The following is a 23,492-nucleotide window of genomic DNA, read 5'->3' as shown; positions in this document are numbered from 1 at the left end:
GGGGTCGATTACAAGATTCAGGAGAGATGAGGTACAGTCCAGTGTAGTTCTCTGGGGAACTCTGACTGGGTCTGCAAATCCAGCCTCCAGGACCATGAGGAGCTAAGAGAGTGAACAAGTACACATCTCGGGTCTTAAGGGGTCTCCTTTTGGCCACAGCCCAGGGGCAGGTCATAGGCAGGTGTGGCAGTTACTTGCTGCCACACCAGGGACAGTGTTTCAAGGTCAAAGCTGAAACAGCTACCCACTACAACACACACTTGATAGAGGGGAAGGACAGGGGCAGCAGAGGGAGAAATTAAAAGGAAAGTTTCTTCAGGGAGAAGAGAGGGAGAGGAATGACTAACAGACCCAAACCAAACTAAATCAAATCCCCAGGGGTTTAAAGAGCAGACACAGAAATAGATCCAGGTGTCATGGTGCATACCCACAGCCTAACAGTTCACAGGTAGAGGCAGGAGGATCCAGACTTCCAAGTCAGTCTGCCTAACACAATAATAAGCAAAAGAAAGAGAGGTAGAATTGAGCCATGGTTCTGGCTTGCAAACTATGAAAAAGGTACTGGTCTGTATGCTGTAAGCTTATCAAACTGTTATCTGGACATTTGTGATTACTCAAAGAAACAGGAAACTGAAGAGCTGGTAAAGAAGCAGGCACCACAAAAAGTCCTGAGAACAAAGAAGCAGGTGGCAGAGTGAAAGGCTCACTATGGAAGCCAGCTACTGAGGTACATGATTAACATCCCCTGTGTGTACCCCAGGTCACAGTCTGATGGGGTGGGCCTGACATGTTTGCATACTGTTCTTATTTTGTTAGGAGTGGCAACTATGCTTATGGTATATGTACCGTTTGCCTCAAGTCTCCTTGATGAGGTCTACTCCAAGGCAGAAGACAGTGAAACACCTACTTGAACAGGTACTGATCTCACAGCATTAATTCTATCCATGCCTTTTGTGAAAGGAATATATTTAACAACAACAACAACAACAAAATAGCTATCATAAATATTCTAAAGGAAAGAAGGGAATGACTATTACCTTGGCAGCTGGAAAATGTATAAAACTCTTGTTAACTTATTTGGTCTTGGTCTCTTTGAGTTGCTTTCCAGTCTCTAAAATGAGGAAAAATAATTGTTACTTTATAGGCTATTGAGCTTTTGATGCTATGTGTGCTCACATGTGAGCATGCATGCATGCATGCATTTATGTTTGAGTGAGGGTGCATGCATGGCACGGTGCATGTTTGGAGGGCAGACAGCACTGATTTTTAGTCTGGCTTTCCAGTTTGTTCGAGACAGGATCTCTTCATTGTTTGCAGCTTAGTGTACCAGGCTCCTGAGCTTGTGCGATTCCAAGGGTTCTCCTGTCTACCTGTAGTATTGGGGTTTGCAGGTGCACACTACTGCTCCCAAGTTCATGTTAGCACTGGGGATCTGAACTCTGGTCCTCATACTTGTCTGGCAAGTGCTTTATCCACTGTCATGCCTTCCTAAAATGTGAACAAGTCAAAAAGTATTTGATTCCTGACAGGAATTCCCTAGAAGAAAATTGAAGATCATGAGGAGAATATAATTCTTTGCTATATTAAAGCAGTTGCATTTTGCACAAATGCAAACAAAATAGAAAGCTGATGTCCCTAACTTAGAAGTAGTGGACTGCTCAGCAAACAACTCTATATGTGTTCTACAAACCAACCCAAAGTCTGATTTTAAACAGGGTTATTGTTTTCGAATAAATGGCCCTCATAAATCAGGCCTAATCCAAGCTCTAAAATAAATAGATATTTCATCTCTTTAGGAAGACTTGCTATTTTCTTCAGGATTATGTATGACCTTCTGTAGCACGAGTCTTAATAGTTCTTATTAATAAAATCAAACCTGATGCCAATTATTGGGGTGAATGCTGGAAGATCAGAGAAGCAGAACAAGCCATAGCTGCTACCTCACCTTGCCAGTTCCTCAGCTTTCCCTCCTTTCTCATTTAGTTATTATTCAAGCCTGTATTACTCAATAAGTCAAGAGGATTCTTGAGGCCCTTAAACTAGGTTTTGGAAGTGACATGGGCTTAGGAAGACCAACTCTGTTCTTGTTTGCTGGGGAGAAGGGAGGCATGCTTAAGTTTTAGACAGAGGCTGAAGCAAATTAGGTCAAATAACTTAACTGTAGCCTCTGCCATGAACTGGATTGCTGGGTGAGCACATGGCTTATGGCATCCACTCATCATGGAAGAAAAACTCAGTAATACTGTCTGTGTCTAGAGCCATTATAGGAGACCAAGGAAAGACATGACCTGTGGTAAACTGAGGAAAAAGGCCTGTGGTAAGAACTTGCTGTGATGTAAGTTTACTTAGTATTTGTGTATCCATGATGGCCTAGTCCTGATCAAAGGAACACAGGAAACCAAGGCTACAAGAATAATAAGGGAACACACTGGTCTTTGCTCTCATGGGAAGGATTTATTCTGTCTAGGAGTACTTTGATACTGCAAACACTTTCTTCCTTTCTCTCCTCTGTTTCTGGTGGAACCAGATTCGACCCCTGTAATCACTGCCTAGTTCTTTAAAATGGGACAGTGAATAAAGGAGTCATTTGTCTCATGGGAACTCTGTCAGGGCAGCGGATTTGGCTCTTATCTTTTTGTACCATATCCTGCTGTAGGTAAACCAAAGATGGTTTGCCTTTTCAAATCCTGTGTGTTCTTTAGTAGCTTAGTTTATGGTTCCTTTCTTTTAAAGTGAGAGGAGGTTTATGTAAATGAGCCTTTCTCATGGAAAGCAGATTTAACTGGTCACTGAAGAGCATAATTTATTCCCTCCATGGACTATTTGGAGCAGGGTTGCTTTATCCTGGGCTGAGCTGAGTATAAGTTTGCCTGCAGACTCTCTACTAGGAACTGGATCACTTTAAGGAACACACTCCTCCAGGCATCCACTCAACACCCAGCAAAGTTCTGAGCAACACCTGCTATGTCTATAGCCATTCCAGGAAACAGGAAAAATGGCAAACCCAGTTTATTTGTCAACATGACATGAATATTGGTCACAAACAATTGAAATCATTCTGCTTTGTGCTCTACATTTTCAGGAGTATATTTTGGTATACTTTTCCATCCTGAGATGGGGAAGTTCCTTTTGTATTCTCTTGTATTTCACAGAATAGAAATTTTCATCGTGTCTTTTAATTAATTGGGTAATTTTTATGGCCTCAAAATTATGTTTTTAGTACTTTTATAGGTAAGATTGCAAACTATTCCCTCTTTCTGTGTGTGTGTGTAGCTTATGAATATTAATCTGTAATGTACAATTTCAGAGAATATTTTTAAATGCTAGAATGCTAATCAAGGGAAAGTCACGAGGTAGAAGCTTTGAGAGGAAATAACTGAAGGACTTATTCACAGGAAATACAGAGCCTCAAGTTGATTGGCCCCAATGCAGGGGCACTGAGTCATTCCAGAGGTGACTCAGGTCTTCAGTGTCATCTCACATAAGTGACTTTAGCAGATTGCTTAAAAACAGTCTCTGCATGGTAATTGCCAAACTGTTGACTTGTGGAATTCAAAGGTGACCTTGACAGAGAGCTGCCTCCTTGGCTTTCATTACAAAAGGCCTTGTTTATGGACACTTTCCCATCACCTCTCTGCAACCTTCTGGGTAGCAGCAAGTGCCAACCTCAACATGCCTGCAGGCACAAACTGAAGGAGAGAGGAAGAGAGCATGTAGCATTACCAAGAGCCTGAAGCCAAATGCAGAGCCTGGAGCAGGTACACAGAAAGCTCTTTTCCCAGGGCTCAACCTTCTGCGCATTTCTACATGTATTTGAGGGAGCTGAATTAAAACAACTCAACCATACTCTGCTCCATCCCATGATAATCAAATCAAAGTCCTCTTGCATAAATAGCTTCTCTGATGTCAAGAACACTCTTCTAGGTCCTGGGCGAATACAAAAAGGGAGAAAATGTTCAGGCTCTGAGAGGCTTTGCTCCATACCTTCAGTCAGTGTGACCTTGCTCTGGTGGGCCACAGGAATTCCAAATATGAGACATATTCCAAAGACATGTAAAGGAAGACAACAGTAACAGCTGAGTACAGGAAAGGTGGGCAGAATTGTTGGTTTGTATGAACTAAAGAGCTTATACACATGAGGCTTGTGCCTGGGTGGATGCACAAAATGCTATTGTTCACTATTTCTTTGAGGAGGGACTGGGAGTAGGGAGGGGGAGTGCTTGCCTACTTGTGCTTTCATGTTGGTTTGTTTTCTTTCTAATTTGCTCATGCAACTTGGTATTTCTTACAGCTTGAGTGTAAACTTCCCCTCATAGGATTATGTCTTTAAACACTCGGTCCTGGCTGGTGGTGTTGATTTAGGAGGTTGTAGAATTTTTAGGTCTATGGTCTAGCTGGTTGCAAAGAGTACTGGGGTGTAGACAGAAGTTTCTCAGTTCCGCCCGGGCAGCAGCCATTTTTATGAAATAATCACTCAGAGGCTTAACATTAATTACAAACTGTTTGGTCTATGGCTCAGGCTTATTGCTGGCTAGCTCTTACATCTCAAACCAACCCATTTCTATTAATCTATATATCACCACATATCTTATGGCTTTACCTGTGTTCTATCACATCTTGCTCCCCCTGTGGCCTGCAGTGTCTCCCTGACTCTACCTTTCTTCTTTTCTCCCTCTCTTGGATTTCCCACCTGGATATATTCTGTGTTGCCATTGACCAAAACAGCTTCATTAACCAATAGTAGCAACACATTCACAGCGTACAGAAAGACCATCCCACAGCACTGGGGTTGGAGGGGTCTTAGAGGTGATATCTACTTCTAGTTCTGACTAGGGTTCTCTCTGCTTCCCAATCTACCAAGATATAAGAATTGGTAGTCATAGGCTCCTCCTACCATGTACCAGGTGGTTGTGCCCTTCCTTGTCTGCAATAATGGACTGTCTTCCCAGAGACTGAATCAAAACAAATCCTTCCTCCACTAAATGTGTTTGGGGCAGATATTTGTGTACAAATGTGTAGAGACCAGAGGTCAACCTTGTATGCTATATTCCTCAGGAGTCATCCATCTTGCTCTATGAGGCAGAGTTTCTCCTTGACTAGAGCTTTCCCAGTAGGCTAGGCTGGCTGGCCATTAAGTCCTAGGAATTCACTTGTGTCTACCTCTTCAAAGGATAATAAGCATCATCCATTGGTTCTGAGGATCCATTTCAGGTCATTGTGATTGTATGGAAAATATTTTACTGATTGAAATATCTCCTTAGCCCTTCAAGTGTTTATTGACAAGTATAGTGCCATAGTAACAGAAAAGTAACTAGGAGTTAGTGAGATGGCTTAGTGGTTCAAGTCACTTGCTACCAAATGATGACCTGAAACTGATCCTTGGGACCCACATAATAGAAGGAGAGAACTGACTCTTCCAACGAGTTCTCTGATTTCTACACATGCATCTTGGTGCATGTACACATGCACACAGCAATATACATAAATGAATGGAAAATAAAATTTAATTAAATGTTTTAAAAGATAAATAAGTCATTGTGTTTAGATTAATTATAGGCCTTTTATTGTTTTTATACATTTTATAATATATTTAAGATAGATTGTGAATATTATTTTTGCAATATCAGATTAGAAACATGAAGATACACTGAGAAATATGTGAAAAACATTAAAGTCTCATACATTACTAGTCATAATGTAAAATGGCAGAGACATTTTTTGGAAACAGTTATGAAATGCTAAGCATGGGATAACATATGACCTAGAATTTCTACTTATGCACATACAGTTAGAAGAAATGGAAACATATCTATATGAAAACTTGTACAAAGTGTTCACAGCCAGTTCTCAAGAGATCTAACTCAAACATCAATCTATTGATAAGTGCATAATAAAAAAAGAACATTGGAATGTTATTCAACTATAAAAAGGAACAAAGTACTGAGGTCTGTTATCATGTAGGGGAACTAGAAAATAATATGTTAAGTGAAAATAGGAATTCACAGAGGACTATGTGTGAAGGGGACTCCTGTGTAGGAGGAGACAGGTGATCCTGAGGGAACAGGTGATGGGGGGATGTCTTTGTATGCCGTGAAAATATATTGCTCTAATCAGTTGATAAATAAAGCTGCTTCGCCAATAGCACATGCCTGGCCACAAAGGTTAGGACTGTCTTTGAATCCTTTGGGAAGGACAATCCAGGTCAGTTGTCAGGATTATTGAGTGTTGGGGTCTGTCCTAGTAAAGACCAAAAGATCTTGAGAATGTGGTCTAGGACTGAAAAGTGAGTGGTTTTGCCTGGGATAGAGGATAGGTTAGTATAAGAGTTAGGGTAGTTACTTGTTTCAAAGGCTTAACTTTGAAAACACACACACACACACACACCTGTCACCCCGATAATCTGGAGACTGTTTAGGACAGCAGGGTGGGGGGAACTTACCAATCAGCAGCTGTTGGATGAGGGAATCAGACACCAGGAAAGAAAGGTTGGGGGTTTGTTGGCCAATCCTGGGTTTCAGCACCAATGAAGGGGGCTCCTACACAGTGGGGGCTCCCTTCCAGACCCCAGATGCCACACAAACCACACCCAAACACCCATTTTCACAGAGAGAGCCTTTATTAAGCAGGGAAAAAAAAGTTAAAATGGCTGCTTTCTGACTCAGAATAGAATGGCCTTGAAGGTGTCATAAGAGAAAAAGGGGAGATCTGTGTTAGAGTGGGCTAGGATGCAGTTATAAAGGAGAGAGGATGAGGGAGAAGGGAAGGGGACAAGGGAAAAGGGCAAGAATATTTGTCCCAGAGGGACAAAGGACTGCCTCTGGATAGAGAGGAGACAGATGTGGCACATGGGCAATGGTGACATATATATGTAAAGGGGGAAACCCCATGTTAGGACAAGGTGTTGAATTTTAATGAGCATGTTAATTAGGTGAACCAAGGGGGGATTCTGACTGCTGGACCTTGGTAGTCAGCCTCAGGAGGAGGAAGTGGTCAAATAAGGGAATAGACCTTGGGGGCTAGCTTTAGGAATGTAATCTAACAGTTTTTAGCAAGAGAGGGAATGGGGAGAAGGGCAAGGCCTGCCAGAGCCATCCATGTGCTCAAGTGGGCTAGTGTCCCTTCATTGTGTAATATGGTTACATTTATAAGAAATATCTAGGTCTGGAGATAGAGCTCAATGGTAGAGTGCTTGACAGGCATCTGTGAGGCCCCAGGTTCCAGCTTCAGTCTCACACACATACACCCCAACCAAGACCTGAAGCACACAAATCTCTAGAGACAGAACAGAGGTTTCTAATGACTTCTATCCAGTGCAGGCCTTTTTTGGGTCAAGATTATAGCCTAGGTTAGTGAACCCATGACTTGATTGTGGGGTTCCCACAGAAGTTTCAAGACTAAAGTTTTCTGTATAACTTTCAGGTACTGGTCCACAGAAGAGCCACTTCATTCTCCTGAGCAATACAGCCAGAAGCAGCAGCCTCAGGAGTCTTGTACAGTTTGGAAGCTTCTAGAATCAAGTTTTTCGTGAGTTTGGGGACGTTTAAACCCCAAGGAAATAGCTAAGTAAGTCCTTCCTAATCATAAAGCTTTTCCCATCCACATGAACCGAATGGTCTCATCCTGTGGACACAGAAGTCAAGAAGCAAAGAGGAAGTTGCTGACAGAGACTGTAGGCCTTGGAAGACTTGCCTGGTCTGGAATTGCTGGGTTAGGGAGTGTGTTAGTCAGGGCACCCTGGAGAGACAGAACCATAAACTGAATATATGCCAAGAAGGGATTTACTAGGTTGTAGGGAGGCCCTCATTGTATAAAAACCAATGAACATTAAGTAGCCACTAGGAATGTCCCCCACTTGGTTTCTTGACACACTTAATTTTGATTATGTATTGATCCCATGCAACATGTTGTAAGTACATCTTCTATACATATTTTGGGCATGAGAACTTAAAATGGACTCAGTGATTTTTTTTAAGCACACAGTACATTGATATTAACTCTAACCTGTTCCTAACTCTTGTGCACTTGTACAGCAAACTAACTCCCATTTAGTTGAAACTCAGAATCCTTTGGCCAATCTCTCATTTGGGCTGCTTTCCTCTGAATACTCCAGATGTTTTTGGCAGAAGTAAAATAAATTTCATGTCCTAATAAGCCTATGATTATGTATCAAGGTAGAAACTAATTAGGCATACAAATAAGAATATTTGAAGATTATAGTGAGATTTCCATTACTGTGACTGTATACTTGAGAAGAGTCAACAGAAAAGGAAAAAACCATGCTCCTTGGTTGACCATGGCACCAGTGTATCATGGAGGAAGTATATAGTAGAGGAGGCTTATTCACCTCATGGCAGTAAGGAAACAGGAAGAGGAAGGGGTTGGCCCTAACATGTCTGTCATGACCATGCTCCCAATTACCTAACTTCCTCCCATTAGTCACCACTGCTCTCACTCTTTCACTACTTTCCATTTTTACCATAAAACTAATCCTTTAGCACAGAGGCCTTTGGGGGACACTATAGCCCATAGTAGGTATGAAATAGTAACCCAAATAACCCATTCTCTTATTTATGTATTTAAAAGGCAAAACTCCATAGCTGCAACTCATTTAATCCAGTATCACCAGAGTCTATACTTTACCCCTATAAATCTACCTCAGAGGCATCCCTCTGTTCCCTTCAGCTCCAAACCATATTGCTCGAAACAAGAAACTTCAAGTGGCAGGACCTCTTCCTGTCACCTGATCAGGTATTCTGAGTGTGGCAGATGTGTTTCTTTATAACAAAGGGCAGAAAAACAGAATTTTTTCAGCAAAAGCAGGTGGAGAAGGTTCTGGAAAGAGACATAGTGCACAGCAGTCCAAGCTTGAAGCTGAGTTCTTTATATATTTTGAATATAAGACCTTATATTAGGCAGGTGTGTCCATTCACGCCTTTCATTCCAGTACTTGGGAAGCTGAGACAGGAGGATTGTCATGAGTTTGAAGGCCAGCTTGGACTATATAGTGATTTCTAGGCTAGTCAGCACTACAAAGCAAGATGAGACAGGCAGGTTTAATAAGATAATAGTTTCAAGAAATTTTATATCATTCTATAGGCTCTCTCCCCAACATTGACTTATTGTGAAGTTTATCAGCTTGTGGGTCTATCCTGGTTTGGTTTTCTGTAGTTATGAAAAACACTATGATCCAAAATAACTTGGGAGAAGGGTTTATTTCATCTTACAATTCCAAGGTCAGGGCAGACACTCAAGCACAAACCTTGGAGGCAGGAGCTAGTGCAGAGGCCACGGAGGAATGTTGCTTATAAGCTTGTTCCTCATGGCTTGCTCAGCCTGTTTACGCAACCCAGGGCCATCTGCCCAGGGTGTCACCACCTACAGTGGGCTGGCTCCATACATCATTAAGAAAATATCCTACAGACTTTTCCTATAGGCCAGTCAGATGAACACCATTTGCTGGATTCAGAGTCCCTAAGATGACCAAGCTTGTGTCAAATTAACACACTATGACAGGGTCCCTGATGATGTTTTGGTGATTCAAGTTCTTAAAAATTCTGGCAAAGTGTTCAGCTCATTGTGCATTGTAAACACACTTCCCTGCACCAACATCCTGTCTCTGATCAATGTTAAGGATTCTGTGGTCACAACACCAACAATAACAAACCTCCAGAAATATATTCTACAAGATATTACTTCTAAAACACCATGGGAAGGTGGACTCTTGGTACAATGTATAGTCAATTAGTTCCTCTCTTCAGAGGCCCACAGGATATTAATAGCCCTCTAGAAAAAGCCTGGAAGGTTTCATGTGGAATCTTTAGCGTCAGGATTGTCCTCTCTGGTTATACATCTCATATTAAATACAAACTGCCTTACTTTTCTTAAAAGGGGCAATCTTATCCTCAGTAAATAACCTACATATGAGGGTTGAGATGGACCAGCCTTCCTTTCTGTTGGAATTCCAGATTCCTTGTTGCTTGGTAAATGCCATTTAGAGCACCCTACACAAAGTTGCTTTGCTTATGCAGTAAGCTGAGAATTCCTGACCATGTCCATCTATTTCTCCTAAAAGAAGAGTCAATGTGACTTGATTACCCTTTCCCAATCCCCTCTTCCTTGACTGTATTTTGTGTGCATATCCTACCTTGTGTCTACTGCTGTTTCTGGGTGGCTCTCTGGCTTCTTACTCTTGTACATAGCTCAGGACCTGTCATAGTAAACATATGTGAATTGAGCAAACTGCAGCTCCACGTTGTCAGCACTGAGTCAGAACTTGTTGGACATTTAGACTTGGCTGGTACAAGGACAAAAATGAGTACTGAACTTAGTTTAGGTGACATTTTTCTGGAGTTGTGTACATTGTATTGAACACATTTAGGATATAAAGTATTTTAACTTAAACCTCACCTATGTGTTATATTCATTTATCCCAGTTAGCCTGAAGTAAATGTTTGCAGGAAATGCTTTTCTACAGCTTCATGTCAATGCTTTTCTAGTTTTACTATTAATATATAATTGATGTTATATGTAACATAAATATATAAGTATATATAAATATAATTTATGTTTATAGTATATGTGAATATTTATGTATATATAAAAATAGATTTAGGGGATATATACAATTAGTAGGGTGCTTACCCAAAGCTCTGATTTCAATCCCCAGCAAGGCAGAAATGGGATGGTGGCACTTGCCTGTAATCTCAGAATTTGGGAATAGGAGGCAGAAGGATTAAGAGTTTATAGTGAATCTTGGCTATATAAAGAGCTTGAAGTCAGCCTGAGGGGGAAACAACTGGAGAAAAACCTCAGTCCAATCTGGCAGTACACAGTATTTTCCACTAATATTCACAAGACATGCTATAAGAATATGCTGATCTTCAGAAGCTAACATGGGGACTTGCAGCTATGGGTATTTTTGAAATTGATAGTTTCACATTGTTCTGTCTTGTGATGGCCAAGGTGAATCCGTTTTATCACAGTCAAATTGATCTCTATTACTGCTACCTGTACCCTGGCTCTTGCCCTTGGATTAGAAGCTGTAGTAGTTAGAAATACAACTATAAGCCTTGATTCATGTCTCTTAAATCACTCTCTGGAAGTAGGGATGGTAACGTTTCAGGGGTGGTGGTAGGATTCAAGACCATGGCTTTGAAGAGGCCAGGCAGTTGGTCCAATACAGAGCTACTTTTCTGACATTTTTTGTGACAGTGTCTCCTACGTAGCCTAGGCTGGCCTTTAACTTGTCAACCATCTTGGGGATCCCATGTGCTGTGATTACAGATGTGTATAGACATGGCCTTTCAGTGATTGGTTTAAACTAGCCCCTCCTCTTGTGATCTGCTGGCTGTCCCCTTAAAATCCTTAAAATCCCAAACCCAGCAGTCAGAGAGTTGTGGCTACCCAAAGACTAATTCTCTCTGCTTGAAAATTCCTATATCTCAAGCTTATAAAACCTTGATAGTCAGATATTTAGTTAGGTATGTATCTTTGACCCCTGTCCCCCTTGAACCGTATTCTACCAAAACATTGATTGTTCTTCTCAGGTGTGAGAGCTAAAATAAAAGGATAGTATGTTACTCTTTGCTCAGATGAGTTGAGATGCCTTCCCTAAGTGAGAAAAGTGAGATATTCAGATAAATTGAGGTGTTTACTCAGAATCAGACTAGCTTTCAAATGAGAAGCCCTTCCCATGTTTGGCATGTAGTCAGTTTTTATTGACATACTTGATCTGGGCAATTCATCTCGGTTTTCTGATGGCCAAGTAGAATATTAACAAGACTCCAATGATGATTGTTACTGCAGAAAGTCCTGCTATCCACAGAGCAGGGGAATCCATGGGGGTGCCTGTGGAGTGGAAAGGTGGGTTAGTGTGTGCTGAATCAGCCCAAGCCATTCTAGATCTTGACAGGAGCAAGTAGTCTTCTATAGGAATGGTGATTACTTTTGTGGGGGAAATATACATTGAACAGTAAGGAACAGGGCAAGAAAGCATCTTTTAAGGATGAGGGGAATGACTGTGTCTTGCTATGTAGCAAGGCTGTCCTTGAACTAGAAATCACCCTCCTGCCTCGCTTTCCAAGTGCTGAGATTACAAGCATGCAAGACTGTAACTAGCTAAGAAGTAGCTGGTAATTTGATATCTTCCTACTCACTTGAGTATCTATGAAGCATGTCTGCAGGGTCCTTAGTGGATTGGAGAAGGATCACAGGGCCCTTGCTAGAGATGCTGGCAGTGTTGTTTTCAAAATGAAGCTCAGATTTTCTTCTTCCTGGTGGCGAGATGAGAGCTTGCAATTGGTTGTAAATTTCAGTTGTATATGTGAGCCAAGGGACTAAGGAACAAAGTCAAATCCCTTGATGCACACATCTCCATTTCACATCTTATAGAAACCTTTTTTTGTGTGTGTTTATACAAAACCAACCAAGTCTAAGATTTTCTATTTAACTCTGTGAAAGTGTTATTTCAGTTCACCAAGAGTTGGACATAGACAATCACATTCAATGATCTCCACTGCCACCCCCCTTGCAACTAACATCCTCTCCTAGAAAAAGGAACACTGGCAATAGCATTCAGTTAACTTTATATTCCAGAGGTTATGGGTTCAAACAGGAAGTGAGGACACAAGCTGTTATAATCCTACGGCTGTCAGTTCAATGATCTGAAAAAAGTCAATCTATTGTCTTTACAACTGGGAATAATGGTCATAATCAGAATTGGCTTGCAGTGGGAATATTGGACATCATCAGAATTGGCTTGCATCTGTCTTACACTATGTACACTGAATTGCTAAGAGCTGTTTTTTTTTCTTGTAGAAAACACCTAAAGATTCAAGAATCATGAATTATGATTCAGAGACTAGTCAAGTGCAAGTGAATGGGTCAAGTAGAAGCATTTACATTTATCAGGAGGTCTGGGTCTGGCCAACTCCAGAGCATACTGTGTGTCTACAATTCTTCAACCAGTGTACCTTTAAGCGCACATTGAAGACCTGCATTCAGGTAGGTCAGGACATCTACTTTTGAAAACTGGCCAGATGTAAAAGGAAAAAGTTGACAAGTGGCTGGCTGAGGAAATAAGTCAGCCAGTAAAGTGCTTGCTATGCAAGCAGGAAGACTTGAATTTGGCTTCTGGTTTAGTCAAATTTTGTATAAATTGAATTATAGTTTTTGAAAACCTGAGATTGTGGCAATCTAGTCAGCTCTGTCCTCATGCAGTTAGTACAGAGGGAAACTTCATTAATGAGATAAAACTCTTAGTTTAATGGCAGAGGCTAACACAGTAGGACTTCAGGATTCACTTAGGTCTGGATGTAGACAGCTAAGATACTCACTCCTTGAAGCAGGACAGATTCCCATGCAGGATGGTGTCCCAGCAGGCTGGCAGACCAGTGCACTGCAGTGCAGATATACCTGGAGGTTAACAAGTCAATATCATGTAGACATTTTCCATATCAGACATCTCCCAACCCCACACCTCATCTCCAAAAAGTTGAGAAAGTGTTATAGCCATCTGCCTAAGTTAATGTCACAATAGTCTTGAAGAACCAGAGTCCAGGTGTCAGATGGCACTCATGTTCTTGGTAACACCTTGAAGAAGCTGCCCTCAACATCAAGAGCCAGTGTCGAGGGTCAAAGAACCACCTTAGAGAGATGGTAGAGGGGTAAAACCATCATGAGTTCTGGAGGTTTTTAAAAATTTACAAGGGTGTGGAAGGAGATACCATACCTGTCCACCAAAAACCTGCTTCTCCCTTACAGCATTGGTGAAGCTGAAGGTGGAGATGCTGAAGCGTTGGTGATGAGAAGGAAAGGGCCTTGATGCTTTCTGGACAGCGATCCTTTTGGTCTGATAGTTGTCTCCAGCATATGGGCATCTAAGCCAAGAGCCACAGCTTGTCAGGATGGGCTTATTCTGGGGGCCACCCAGGTACATGAAGGAGCCACTTACCCCTTCACCAGGATTGGCCACTGTGGTTGATGAAAAGGCTTAGGGCCAGGTGTGGCCCAACACTGCTCTAGCAGTAGCCCCAAAGAGGGGTCTGTTCTGTGAAGGATGGAGACTTCAACATAGATAGGATCCTGGAGTAATTTCACCAGTGGGTAGTCATTAGCCCCATAGTAAGAGCCATAGGTTTTATCTGCACAATGAAAACCAGAATTAAAGTGGGGCTAGAGGATACTGAAGTAGATAAAAATACCTGCCCTGTAGAAGCATGGGTATCTGAACTTGACCCCCAGAACCCATGTGAAAAGACCAGGCTTGATGGTCTGTGCTTATAATCCTAGAGTTGGCAAAGCAGAGAGAGAAACTCCAGGCCAATGAGGGATCCCATCTCAGGAAAAAGGTAGATGGCACACAAGGAAATGATCTGAGATTGACCTCTACATTCTCATTCTCATCCCCCCCCCCACCACAGTGTTAAACTGTTAACAGAACTAGGAACTACTAGGAATAGCTTCATATCCTAAATACCCTTACAAATGTGGTGTTGCCAAGTTAGTGGACTGACAGAGTTCAGGTGCGATTCCCTGACTAGGAAGGGCTTACCCTTGGCAATCTGAAGTTCCAGATTGAGAGGTCCAGGCTGCATCTTAGGAAGAGGTGGTGGGAGACTCAGCACTTGCATATTAATTGGGGATGTGCTACTAAGAATGGAGTAGCTGCAGCTGACTCGGAGCCTGCAGGAAAATAAGATTTTAGTAGTATGGGTGTACTGGCAGCACCTGCTGATTTTAACTCCAGAGGAGCATGCAGTAGGTGTTTTCCAAGTTCATAGCTTAAATTAGAGGTGATTTTTGTCCTAAGAGCTGTTTTCCATTGTTACTATGCAATAGGACCAGTAGGAGTTGGTGAGAAAACTATGTAAGAAACAAGTATGCTTCATGAGACAGGTGACTAGTGCAAAAGCAGATAATTAGTGAACATCTTACAGGAGAGGTTATGAAGCATGGAAATGACTGGTAAGAAGCCCAGGTGAAAGGTGCCTTATGGAGGCTCCATGCAAGGACAAGCCTAAGGTTGGAGAGGTTGAGAGCATCAAGTGCTCCGAGAGGAGCAACATCGAGTTATCGCACAGGGCTCTCAAGGCAATGATAGCACTTTTTTTTGCTTTACTCTACAGCAGCGAAGCTCAAGTGTGAGACCTGGGGAGATCAAGTCTGAAAGGAATTCTCTCAGCCATGACCTAGACACGGTAAAAATGAGATGGCTCCGGTAAGAAACGAGTCTCCATGAGGTAGAAGGAACAGAAGTCTTGCATGAGGATGAGGCCGAGATCAAGTTGGCAACAGAGACCCAGGTAATGTATATGCAGCAGTCTACATAAGTGCTAAGCTGAGGTAGCAGGCAGATTCACCTATTGCAGAGAAGTGTTCTACTGTGGGTTCTGTTTACCCCGGGTTTCTTGCCTTATGAAGAAAAGGCCTACTGGCCTCTCTGGTCAAAAGTGACTACCTGAAGATGCTGTCTCGGGTAATAGAGCCACTGTCCCAGGCTCTCACATCCTGAGTCGCCACTAGCTCGTTTTCATACACGACCTGGTCTCCAGTGATCTGTCCAATGGGTAAAGAGAAGCTGTCACTTCAATCTGTTGACTGAATATGCACATCCATGTTGCCCAGACCAAGCTCTTAGTCTTGTCATATTTTGTATCCTATTTTCTGATCCCTAAGAGAGGCAGGGCATCCCATCTGTGAATAACGTAGAAAAGTAGGGCTTATGCTTGATGTAGAACCAAGGAATGAGAGACCATTTAAGTACTAAGATTAGGTAAATGGACCACCCCAATCCAAGTCAGCATCCTCCTCCTGATTACCCTACTTTCTGGAAGTGTGAGGAATCTACTTCTTATATCTGCTTCCTACAGAATGTTGGGGGAAAAGCTGGGACCATGGCAGAGGCATTTTCTGAGTGCCAACAGAAGCAGCCGTCCTCCAAGCAAGGCCTTTTTTGCCCTAGAAACTGTGCTAGACATCAGGCAGTGGTTCAGGGCTGTTCCTCATGACTGTAATTTATCTCAACTTATCTCCTAACCACTCAGGCACTGCCTCCACCCCCACCCCCAAGGCACTCTTCTCACCTGCCTTATGGTCCCACAGGAAGTAAATGGAAAGTGGAACAGGACAAAGGTGGGCGTTGCCATCACAGGATCACATCCACTGTCACTCCTGAAGACCAAGTGTAGTGAATCCAAGCGCAGGGGTGGCGAGGTCACATTCCTGGACACAGCAATGGAGAAGCGGCCCCCTCTGGAGCACTGGGAGGTCACTGCAACACCAGAGACAGGTGAGATCAGGCCACTCCTGAGATGGAGCAAGGTGGACCTGAGTCTAATAACTCATTTGCTTCAGGTGTCTGCATAGTGAAGTTGGAATTTCTACTGATGACCTGGCGATAGGCTCCCAATGACCACGTGCACCAAGGCCTTGTCACGGTCACTGAGGCACAGCTGTAACTTGGCTACACCTGCCATCTTTTACTGCTTAGAACTGGGTTCTGCGTGTTTAACATGCTAGGAAACCTTCAAGCTTGATATGGGGCATGTGAAAAATCACTTGGGCAGGATTCTCTCTAAGCACAATCTTAAGACTACCAGCCAACCAAGTGGCTGTTCCTTGAGAAAACAAAAGAGTTTATCAATTGGTTTATCAAAGTTTAACAACCTGTCACATAGACTTAATTTCTTAATGTCCTTGCAGGTTTCCTTTACGTTTTACTTCTAGATAAGACAGTGAAAGGCTATAGAAAGTTCTAGTTCTAGGCAGAATTGCCCATCCACTAGCCACCAGTTGCTCTTTATTTGCTGGTTGAATAAAGCTTCCCCTGTTCTGGTGTCTCCAGCAATCACTAAGCCCCCTTTTCTCAAAGGAATTGAGATGGAAGCATGTACCTGTGTTTCCATAGTAACAGGAGCCCGCCTCTTCCTCTTCAGAGCTGTAGCAGCAGCCCAGCTCATCACAGTCTCCTTGAGAGATGGGTGAGGGAGCACAGGGCAGCCTTTCCTTCACTGGCACAGGCTTGCACACTTCAGTGTTCCGAGTATCTGGGGCTGGATATTGAGAAGGGAAGAGGAGCTCAATCTAGGCAGCAGGGTGGTCCTTCAGTGAACCATCTTGTCACAAAACCTGGGCTTTGAACTCCAGAACATCGAGACCACCTTAATAGGCCTGTTGACTCTACTCACTAGATTAAATCCCAAAGGAAGATCAATATTAAGTCACCTTGTCAGAGTCTCCTGAAATGGATCCCTACTGAGCAAAACATTCTCCCAGTGTGTGTAGGAGCAGTGAGGCTCTTCACATGCCTTCCAATGACCACCTTTCTGGCTCTTTAGAGGGACCCATCAAACTTTGCTATCACATGGGTGATACCACAGGAGCTTCCCATGCCTTAGGACTTCCAGTAGCTTTGAGTATAGAATTGCTTAGGGTTTCCTAGTTAAATGATCAAGTGTCCCCAGCTGGGGCTATTTCCTATTGCTAGCTTTTGTTTTCCACCCACTCCAAAGGGTGAGAAGGCTCTGGGCTCCAGTTACGAGTTAATTCTCATTTAAATTCCAACTTTGCAAATCACAAGTGAAGCTGCTTGGTGAGAGGCCCAACAGAACCTAGAGCCCTGGGTCAGGAAGTAAGGTGCCAACTCCTAACCATGCCCAGCCTCAGCTGGAGTCTCTCTACAATTAATTTTCCTAAGGGCTGACATGGAGGGAGGAATCCTTCTTAGCATCAGTTGTTGATGCTACCTGGAGTAGACAGGAGTAGCCCAAGAGCACCTTCTAGGCAGGACCCTCCCCTAGCCTGAATGCTTTCTACACTTACCTCGAAGATCCAAAGGGCACTTAAGCAGTCTCTTCATTGGCCCTGCCATATGGCCAGCTACATCCACCCCTTGCACTCCAACTACCATGACATAATAGGAGCCCTGAAGAGACAAGCAACAGTGATCAGCCTGGCTGGTGGTAGGAAGGATTCTTGTCTGATAGCTGGTGTCTACTTACCCTTAGAGTGACGTAGCAGCCATTGTAGGTAGCCTCCAACACCAGGGGGCCACCAGGACTGTCCATCACCCACGTACCACAGTCGGAGTCATTCTTTAGCCTGTGTGGCAGCCCTTGGCTATCTAGGGCAGGTCGAACGTGAAAAGCACAGTGGTTAATCATCGGTGGATAACCAGACCCACCTCTTGACCCCAAGGGACTTCCATCATTCAGAAAAATACAAGACAAGGCAAGTTTGGAAGTAGCAGTTTCAAATACTCATTCTGTAGGTAGGGGCTGTGAAGATTTTAAAAGGAGGAAAGGGTCAAGAGAGGAAGTGTAAGAGTAGGTACCTGGTTGAGTCTGACTTACCCCAAGCTGTTAACTCAGGACTCTGTGCCTCCAGGCTGAGGTTCATGGTAAACTGAAAGTTCTGTAGCCCACAGTGGAGCACACCTGGCATCTCGGTCACATGCTGCCCACTCAAAGGAGGACAAAACGGGAAACATAGTAAGATGCCAGGCAGAAGCCACAGAGTGCTACTTAGAGTCCGCCTAACCATTCTTTCTCTTTCACTAACCCACATCCACCAGGAGAGATCTCTTTATATACACACGAGGAAAGCTCGGTTTGGGGTGATAGCGTTAACAGCTGGCAGGTGGAAAAGACTTTAAAAAGGGTGATTCTTTCCTTCTGGAGGTGCAGTCTACAGATGCATCCCATTAAATATTTAATCCTCTGGTCTTCAGAGCTGGGCTGACCTCTTCTTTTTGGCTAAGAGTAGGCTTTTTCGGTTAGCTGCACGTAGCAATTGTTCTACTAGCTTGTCTTCAGAAAAAGGAGACCAACTGCTTTCTAGAATGTTGCATACTGAAGTGAGGATCCTAGCTGCATTGGCCTGGGTGAGTGATGAGTGACAGGAACTAGGAACTGCATAGGTTACAGCCTCTCTTAATTTTCAGTTTTCTATCTGGAAAAATGAGAATGATTGTTAGGGCAGTACGGTTCTTAAGGATGCCACGAGAGATTTAGGCCAAATATATGGCACCGTGCTTGGCCAAGCTGAGAGAGTGCAGGCAATGTCCTTGGGCTGAGGTTAGCTTCTTTAAGGGCCCTTCTCCCTTTCTTCTCTGGTTCTAAGCTTTCATGGGAAGTCACTCTGCAGTTGGTTCAAAATCTCAGGATCCCTTAAACCTGATTTGTGAGTCAAGTTGGTTTAGAACTTGGCTCTGTATTCAGAGAGACTCCCATCATGGTTCTATAATCTATAATTCCAGCCCTCCGGACATGGAAGCAGGGGAATAAGAAAATTCAAGATCATATTTGGCTGCATATCAAATTGGAGTCTTGCTTGGTCTATATAAGATCCTATCCAAAAAAAAAAAAAAAAGGCCATCCAGAGACACTTGGAGGTGATGACTTCCATCACCAGGCTCTTCTTTCATTCCCCTTCTCTGCACAGGCTCACAGGAGGTATTGTTAGGAGCCATTCTGTGGTGCAACACTTGTTCCATTCTGGTTTTGTCTGTGCTGTCCTGTAGACCTCATCCTTGCTGTGAGGACCACCATGGGTGCAAGACCATCCTTCTCTGCCATGGGGCTAGGAGGGCAGCTACTTAGCCTGACTTCTAGAGGACTGTTTGTGTATGTTAATCTTAATCTCTCTCTCTCCTCTCTCTCTCTTCTTTTGCTCTCTGTCTCTCAATAGAAAAAGATTATGAAAGTGAAGAGTAAATCAAATTGACAAAGGAAGTGGGAACTAATTCAAGACTTTGTGGTAAGGATTTCATGATAGGGTGGCTGGATACATGCCTTCCCTATCCCTTAGGCTCATCTACCCAAATGGATGGACATGTGGACTTCAAAAGTAACAGGAGGTTCTGAGCACCATCAACCAATGGGCTGTCTTCTAGCATTCCTTTTATTGTCATAAAAGCAGGCAATTACCACAGCTTCTACCTGTGACATTTAAAACACTAACAGGAAGTGAAAAACCCTTAACTCTAGAGCGTTCAAGCAATTTACATTTGGCTCCTGTAGACAAGGCGGGTGTCTCCTGCCCATTTAGTATTTTTGAAAGCATGTGGTGAATTCCTCCTCCACTCTCCTGTGCAAGGCAAGGACAGAAGCAATAAGGTTGATGGCCAGGTGATTGACAGCTGAGTGGTCCTTTGATTGGCAGGTGTGACTACGACATGGCTAAGCTATTCATGTGGTTTGGGGTAGTAACAGATGATTTTATATGTATTCTCCAAGGAATCAGGGACTCTATTGTGTTCTTTACCATTTTCTCAAAACTGAACAGATCTCCCTTTCTCTCCACCATTGTGGTTTGAGAAAGACAGCCCGTTTCCCTGAGTGCAAAGGCTGTTTAATATTGGAGGAGAATATAGAGATACCATGTTTAATATGTCAGATGCCAAGGTGTGTGTGTGTGTGTGTGTGTGTGTGTGTGTGTGTGTGTGTGTGAGAGAGAGAGAGAGAGAGAGAGAGAGAGAGAGAGAGAGAGAGAGAGAGAGGTGGTGGGGGTGGAGATCTGTAATTTCTTTCTTTTAAGGCTGCCCTAATAAGTACCCTGGGGTATTCACAACAGTTTATTGGCAGGCAGTTGAGGACACTAGCACTGTGAGCTTAAGGAGTCGGCAGGGTCACACCGAATACCAAGGGGAGGTTGCTTCTGTGTCTTCCTGCTTCTCTCCTGGCTGCCAGCAGCCTTTGGCTGTCCTTGCAGACATGGGCTCCCATCTCTTGTCTCACATGCCATACTCCCCGTGTGTCTTCATACTGTCCTCCATCTGTGTCTGTCTAGGTCCAAATGGCCTTTTTAAAAAAATTGTGGACATTGGTCATTTTGGATTAAAATCTACTAGGATGATTTCAGTTTTTGTTTGACTATGTATAAAGACCCTCTTTCCAAATAAGGAAGGGAACATTCTGGGGCACTGGACTCTAGGAGTCAACCTGTCTTCGTGGAGGGTGGAGCTATTATGTTAGAAAAAGGAAAAAAAAAGAAAAAAGAAAAATCAAACAAAAATGGAAGTGTCATTTCTATGTTAAAATCCCTATCCTTCCTTGCCTTGACTGCACTGAAGGGATTGTAATCTCTTTTCTTTTTGAGGTAGTGGATCAGTCTTGTACCCAATGGCTACTGAGTAGGTTGGGACTAATGTTAGTGGTTAGTGAATTAGGAATGGGGTTCAAGAATAGGAAATTTGGGGAAAGGTGATCATTTTCTTAGGCTTACAATCGCTGCATTTTCTCACGGTTGCTCTGAGCTAGCTGGAGTTAGCCAGATGTCTCAGGGCATCTGACATATCATGTGTCTTATCCTGATCTATCTAGTTTTCAGCAGGCACCTATTTTAACCATGCTGTGGTCTTGCTTGTCTGACCACATGCCTTTGCACCCAGTCTCCTCTTTGTGGCCTGCTAGCAGCCCTGTCCCCTTTTGCCCAGTTTTCCTCCTTCCCTTGGGACACAGATTAAAGGGTCTGGCCCTGAGATCAAAGCATCAGAATTACCCGGGGTTGTTTGAAATGAAGTTTGGCCCTTACTTCAGGTGACTCAAATAGAAACTGGGGTGGGGTTGGTGCTGTGTGCTCTGGTGTCTGAGCTTCCGGGTGATTTGGATCCCATTCCACCTGGAGGAACTGCTGGGGATGGTGAGAGCAGGCAGGAGCATTCTGCAGGCTTCACCTTGGAGGACTCCCCTCACACCTCACAGGAGGTGACTCCTACTGGGTCACCTTTCCTCCTCAGTCTCTCTGTCCCACTTGGAACTCCATTTTTCCTTTCGAGACTGAGAGTTTGAAGGTGGGTCAACTTCCCCCAAGTATTTGTACCTCACTAACCTGATATACTAAGACAGTATTGGTTAAATAAGTAATTTTTTTTTTAATTTTAGACATATAATCACTTAGAAGATTCATAAACAAAACAAACAACCCAACAACAAAACAACTTTCTGGGGCTAAGGATGTAGCTCAGTGGATAGGATGCTTGCCTGGCTTGTAAGTGGACCTTTGTTGATGTCCAGTACCATGCATACTGGGTTTGGGGATACACATTTGTCCTTCTACCACACCAGAGGTGGAGGAAGGAGGAGCCGAAGTTAAATTTCACCTTAGCTATATGGAGAGTTGGAGGCCAGACTGGGCTACAAGAGATCCTGTCTCAAAAATAAAACAGAAAACAAACACAAACAAAATCACCTTGACCCTGTGTAGCAGGAATCTTAAAAGTTCTTATTAATAAAATCAAACCCGAGGCGAGTTATTGGGGTCCATGCTGGTAGATCAGAGAGACAGAACAAGCCACAGCTATCTCACCTTGCCAATTCCTCAACTGGTCCTGTTTCCTCAGACTGGAAGCTTCTGTGTCCTCATCCCAATGAATCTCAGCTGAACTGTGTTGCTCCAAAGCCTGAAAGCTTAACCAGCCGAATGCTTAACCAGCCAAAATGCTTCTAGTTTCTGGTCCTCACGCCTAATATATCTTTCTGCTTTCTACCACCACTCCCTGGGATTAAAGGCTGCCTTTCTGGGATTAAAGGCGTGTGTCACCATGCTTGGCTATTTCCAGTGTGGCCTTGAACTCACAGAGATCCAGAGGGATTTCTATCTCTGGAATGCTAGGATTAAAGGTGTGAGTGCCACCATTTTCTAGCCTTTGTATCTAGTGGCTGTCTGTTCTCTGACCCCAGATAAATTTATTAGAGTACACAATATTTTGGGGAACACAATACCACCACAACCCTGTGTTTGTGCTTTTCACGCTTGCCAAGGACAACCTGTTGCATCCTGGCATGGACACTCTGAGCATGCATGGAACCATGCTAGGTCTTGTTCATGTCACTTTCTATTTGAGACTATCTCTTCAGAACTTTTGGTCTCACTGCAGGAACCTAATAAAGCTGGCCCTGGGGTACATGGCCTGTGGAGTCTGGATTCCGGTGCCTTCCTGACCTCAGAAGGAGTGCAAACCCTTCTGTGACCTGAGTGCAGGGCAGCCTAACTTCATTATTATGTCTACTGCATGGTGAATGCAGCTGACAGTTTGTGCCAGCATGTCAATGCTGGTTTACTCTGGGTACCTGAGATCCACATACTCTATCTTTGTTTCCTTTTAAAGTCTACAAACACTTATTATATAAAAGAGAATAAGAAAAAAAACACTTTACCACATTTGAATTTTTCTTGATTTCTTCCATTCATCTTGTTGTCAATTAAAAATTTGATTAAGCCTTTATAAACACAAAAATGTTTTTCATTACTGCTTAGATTTGGAGTTGATTTGTTCTATTTCCTGTCCTCTCTGTGATGGCCTATCTTCAAATCCTTCACTCTGTTTTGCTTCGTTTTTCTTCCTGAAAAATGTGCCCTTTCACAATATTTCAGTAAGACCTTTGGGCCCCAAACTCTTTTGAGACCCTAATTTTACAGGGCCATCAGAATGACTTGATGTTGACAAACTATAAAGTGGAGTGCCTCTAAATTCTGATGAAGCATTCCCGCAC

The 23,492-nt window shown here is 43.2% G+C and overlaps 1 protein-coding gene across 1 annotated transcript; it reads right to left on the bottom strand.

Annotated features, from left to right (window-relative positions):
* Window positions 1-11,740: 11,740 nt before the first annotated feature.
* Zp4 (zona pellucida glycoprotein 4) lies at window positions 11,741-18,540 on the bottom strand. Its single transcript, XM_006980166.2, has 12 exons — window positions 18,351-18,540; window positions 18,000-18,121; window positions 17,821-17,923; window positions 16,893-17,051; window positions 16,083-16,270; window positions 15,458-15,555; window positions 14,552-14,682; window positions 13,952-14,141; window positions 13,730-13,877; window positions 13,335-13,413; window positions 12,156-12,272; window positions 11,741-11,847 (listed from the first exon to the last, which is right to left on the bottom strand). The coding sequence occupies exons 1-12, from the start codon at window positions 18,538-18,540 to the stop codon at window positions 11,741-11,743; spliced, it is 1,632 nt and encodes a 543-aa protein (XP_006980228.2).
* Window positions 18,541-23,492: the final 4,952 nt, after the last annotated feature.

Source organism: Peromyscus maniculatus, chromosome 5, assembly GCF_049852395.1.
Source record: "Peromyscus maniculatus bairdii isolate BWxNUB_F1_BW_parent chromosome 5, HU_Pman_BW_mat_3.1, whole genome shotgun sequence".
In the NCBI taxonomy this organism is placed as follows: domain Eukaryota; kingdom Metazoa; phylum Chordata; class Mammalia; order Rodentia; family Cricetidae; genus Peromyscus; species Peromyscus maniculatus.
This window is presented reverse-complemented; position numbering and strand designations above follow the sequence as displayed.

Coding starts and splice junctions, on each gene's coding strand:
- Zp4 (XM_006980166.2), bottom strand. CDS start 18,540: ATGGTTAGGCGGACTCTAAGTAGCACTCTGTGGCTTCTGCCTGGCATC. Junction 13,414..13,729: donor AGCAGGTTTTTGGTGGACAG/GTATGGTATCTC, acceptor GTTAACCTCCAG/GTATATCTGCACTGCAGTGC. Junction 11,848..12,155: donor CATGCTTCATAGATACTCAA/GTGAGTAGGAAG, acceptor TCCACTCCACAG/GCACCCCCATGGATTCCCCT.